The 5011-nt window shown below is 35.5% G+C and overlaps 1 protein-coding gene across 1 annotated transcript; it reads left to right on the top strand.

The window, feature by feature from the left end:
• Positions 1 to 210: 210 nt before the first annotated feature.
• Positions 211 to 2375, top strand: LOC108367494 (uncharacterized). Its single transcript, XM_017622117.1, has 2 exons — positions 211 to 2002; positions 2053 to 2375. Coding segments are annotated over exons 1-2 (1263 nt in total). The 5' UTR covers positions 211 to 741; the 3' UTR covers positions 2055 to 2375.
• The last annotated feature ends 2636 nt before the right edge of the window (positions 2376 to 5011 follow it).

Below are 5011 nucleotides of genomic sequence, written 5' to 3'. Positions count from 1 at the left end.
TTCAAAGATAACGAACAATCATTACCGATTTTTTCAATTTTTTTTGTAAAAATATAAAAAAAATTGTACTTTGCGGGGAAGGATCTCGAAAACCTTTTATTTTTTTGCAGATTTTTTTTTTCTCCCTAAGCTCTGTTGTATTACAAAAAAAATAAGCTATCATCGAAGAAAATCGATGCAAAACTACGTAAGTTATAAGCGATCAAATAAAAATACCCAGGTTGCGCAACTTCAATGTATGTACCTATACATACATACATATATTAAAGGTATAAAGTGCAAGTGAGATATTATCCGGATAAACGAATAACACCATAACAATGATAACACTTTTTCTTTAAATAAATCAAATAGTACTTTTAATACTCGAATTGTATTATAGTAGGTAGAGTGGTTGCATCGAAAGGAAGAGTGGTTGGGTTCGAAACCTGCTGTAGGCATGTAGTTATAAACATGTATTTCCGTCAGTTATGGGTAAGTATGCAGGTAGATTTTCAAAATTATAAGACACAGAAAATTTCTAAAGCCTACATCTAAAACAGGTAGTATTTTCTTTTCCCGACTTGTTATAAAAAGGAACCTTTCTGTCTAGGTAAGATTTGATTTTTTCAATTTTATTCTTGTTCCGAGTATAAATATGAGTTAATGCGCTTTGAAACTTCATAACATCTTCAAGGCTCGCCGGAGATAGTTCAGTTCATAAGTCTAATTTCAAAACCGTGATTTATTAAAAAAAATAAAATGAGTAAAAGGACGCGAGAATTTGAGTGTAATAAGGATCCAGATATGTTCTGTTTCATGTGTGGCCAATATACTATCATAAGGCGACGACGAGTGTTCTCAGATCATATCAAAACTTTATACTCCAAGTATTTTGGAATTGAGCCTAAAAATGCTGAAAAACCATGGACACCGAACACTTTGTGTACATCGTGTCGAGTAGAATTGATTCAGTGGGAATCAGGACAACAAACAAAATTTGATACACCAATGATATGGAGAGAACCTACTTGCCATTCAATAGAGTGTTATATTTGTCAAACAAAAGTACTTGGCGTTGGAAGATCAAGAGGAGTAACCTATGCTAGCGTACCTACAGTGACATTACCAGTACTACATTCAACGGCAGTTGCGGATCCAGTTCCATTGTCAACAGTAACATCTGAGTGCGGGGGATCAAGTTGTACTGAATTTCGCATGGAAAACGAAAGAAACGTTCTGTCACAAGCACAACTTAATGATTGGATAAGAGATTTGGAACTATCCAAGGAAAAGGCCGAGATCCACACTTCTCGTATGCAACAATTTAAATTTGTGTCATCCGATGTTAAGGTGACATATAGTAGAACTCGTCACGAACCATTTTCCAAACACTATACCAAGAAAGACAGTATATGCTACTGCAACGACATCCCTGGTTTATTCAAAGAGTTTGGTCAAACATATGATTCAAAAGAGTGGCGATTGTTCATAGACGGCAATAAACTGAGTTTGAAGGCTGTATTATTGCATATTGGTAACAAAAAGCCTTCTATCCCGATTGCACATGCAGTAAATACAAAGGAAACCTACGAGGAAATGCAAAAAATACTCAAATTTATCAAATATGAAGAGCATGATTGGAAAATATGTTCTGATCTCAAAGTCGTTGCAATGCTATGCGGTCTACAAAGTGGCTACACCAAGCACTGCTGCTTCCTCTGCAAGTGGGATAGCCGAGCTCGTAAGGACCACTACGTCAGAAAGGATTGGCCGGAAAGAGTCGAGTTTACCGTTGGTGTGGATAACATCAAATACACCCCTCTTGTCAAGAAAGAGAAAATCATACTTCCACCCTTACACATCAAGCTCGGTCTCATTAAAAACTTTGTTAAGGCTTTGGACAAAGAAGGCGAAGCATTCGACTATTTGAAAACAGTTTTTCCAGATATTTCTCAAGCCAAGATAAAGGAAGGTATTTTTGTTGGACCACAAATAAGAAAGTTGATCAACAATAATCAATTCAAAGGACTACTCTCATCAGTTGAGGCAGCAGCGTGGGAATCCTTTGAAAAGGTCGTTGCTTCTTTTCTCGGTAGACACAAAAGCCCTAACTACGAGCAGATAGTGAACGACCTAATCAATAATTATGCGAAAATGGGCGTAAATATGTCTTTAAAAATTCACTTTCTCCACTCACATTTGAGCTTTTTTCCGGCAAATCTTGGCGACGAAAGGGATGAACATGGCGAAAGGTTTCATCAGCAAATGAAATTAATTGAGAATCGATATCAAGGATTCTGGGACGTCGCAATGATGGGTGATTACTGCTGGTTTCTCATAAGAGAAACCGATCCTAAACTGAATAAGCGTCAAAGTAGAACACATAATTATTTCGACAACATAGTAAAATCAAATTAAGATAAAGATTGTTAGAATATAGTATAAACATAAATAAATTAAAAAAAAAAGTTAAAAATATGGGTAATTTCATTCATAAATTGAACTTTTAACTCAATAGAAACAGAGCATAGCTAGATATTTCACTCTTCTTTATACCATACATACGTTTTGAGGTATACGTTGAAATTGCGCAACCTGGGTATTTTTATTTGATCGCTTATAACTTACGTAGTTTTGCATCGATTTTCTTCGATGATAGCTTATTTTTTTTTGTAATACAACAGAGCTTAGGGAGAAAAAAAAAATCTGCAAAAAAATAAAAGGTTTTCGAGATCCTTCCCCGCAAAGTACAATTTTTTTTATATTTTTACAAAAAAAATTGAAAAAATCGGTAATGATTGTTCGTTATCTTTGAATCTACAGGGCCTAGCAAAAAGTGTTGTATGTACAGCTTATAGAAAATTTGATTACCTTTTAAAAGCTTCAAACCGTTTTGGAATTGCTTAATTCGTTCTTGAGATATATATGATTAAGTGGACCCAATTTTTTTTTTTTTGCAAAAACGGTAAATTGCAAATATCTCAAAAACGGTACCATAAAATTAAAAATAACCTTGATTTTCGGAATCAGGGGGTGATTTTACATACGAATTTCATAACGGCGTCTCTGGTAAATTTTGGCCGTCGACCAGTGATATTTTCAGTACGTATTCGTCCTTATGTAGCACAATATAAACTTTTTTAATTCTACACAATTTTCTCTTTTATATGATACCCCCACATTGTTGCTCTACATCGCACTGAGTTTTTAAAATAATTTTTTGAATTTATTATATCGCTCGGCCAAACACTAACATATGTGTAAGTGCCAATCTATCATGATATTATTACTATTATCATATCTTTAAAATTTCCTTTTATTTTTAAATTTGATTCAGTTAAAGTGATAAGATAAGGTAAATACTGAATTAATAAACCTTTGAAGAAAGTGATCTTTATTAAAAATCGAGATTTAAGATTAAACATTAAATTTCCAAGACTAAATACCTTCGAAAAAATATATAAGGTAACACTCTTCTTTATAAAAATTTAAGGTATATTTCATAAATCGAAAATCATCCCGTAAGCCGATGGATCCAAATCGACAATATATTCCTTTCTTAGGCCCACTTGCAGAAAATCCAGAGGTAAATGTATAAATAGAGAGATAAGAAGCTCAGAGTTAAATTGCTATATTCCTAAACCAGACATTGTCTTGCAGCATTGAAAACTGGCCCAGAGTTACATAACCCGAGGGATTTTTAAATTAAGTGGGCACCACTCTCTCTTTTTTGACGTTTACTTACATTTCTTATAAGGATTTGAATATAGAATTTCAAACACTTCCATACATACATACATACACTGAGGGAAAAAAATATTAAAATCAAATAGAAACGTAATTGATCTTACTATAATGTCATCGAAAGTACTGTATATTGGTAAATATTCAATACAATTACGCGCATATTAAAATGACCGCGATCGTACTGAACAAGCATCCGTGATGTGAATAGTCAAGACAAAAACTAAAAAAAAAATTCATTTGCATGTTGCCTGCAGTGGAATTCGAATCCGACCATCGTCAACAACTTGTGGCAAGCATCTTTGCGCATTCAGCTACACCCAGGCATATAAATTTGCCTTCAAATTTTGAATATCCATCAACACCACAGTATGCGATTTGTACGGATAAACATGTATGTGTGTGAGTGTTGTCACCGCTCTCAGAGCGGCGCTCTGCATGCTTGGGGTGCGTACCAGACATCTGCAGCGGGTGCATGATTTTCGTGTACACTCGATCATCTAACAAAACCCGTTTTGCATCGTTCTCTGTATACGAGCGGAAGTATTGTTCGTTATCGACTGAGCTCAAGACGAACATGTTGGCCACAACACCCGATTGCTTTTCATACATACTTGATTGGGTTCGGGTGCTTTGCAGCTCAATATACCCGGGTGTTCGAGTTTCAACCCGAGTGTGCACAAAATTTTCTTGATTGGCTTATGACGTTTTTGTTTCTACAAAAAATGTTGCCTTCTCATCGCGGTGTTCTTAGTTTTTGTGCGTAGAGGGTAAAGAGAAGGTTGAATTTTTCGGTAGTTTGTTTAAGTGTACATTTAACCATTTCTTATATTTTTGCTCATACAAAATGCGGCATCACGACGCCTACATCCATTTAGGTATAAATGTGTGTAGATCGGCAATGCCCAAGCCCTATACACTCGGNGGCGCTCTGCATGCTTGGGGTGCGTACCCTTCAAAAAATGCGACTAATTCGGGATTACTCCGGGAGTAATCGCAAAGGAACATGCGACTAATACCACTTTTGATCTCTTTATATGGAATGAACTGTTCGCTTTTGTTCGAGTATATCCTATGAAGAGACTAATTGTTCCCCTTTATACCAGAACGGGTACAAAAGGTGACTAGTCACTTTTATAAAATTACAAAAAAAATCTGCTCCAGCTGCGATTCGAACCAAGGTGCTTAGGTTCGTTAGGCGAATACTCTCTCTATGTGCCAACGCCCCACATGGACTTTCATTGACTAAGTGCGTACATATCATTAAATTATTAATAGTACCCGT

This window comes from Rhagoletis zephyria, unplaced genomic scaffold, assembly GCF_001687245.7.
Source record: "Rhagoletis zephyria isolate East Lansing unplaced genomic scaffold, Rhagoletis_zephyria_1.1 Rzeph_scaffold_00045, whole genome shotgun sequence".
Lineage (NCBI taxonomy): Eukaryota > Metazoa > Arthropoda > Insecta > Diptera > Tephritidae > Rhagoletis > Rhagoletis zephyria.
The sequence above is the reverse complement of the archived record's forward strand: the minus strand, read 5'-3'. Positions and strand labels throughout refer to the sequence as shown.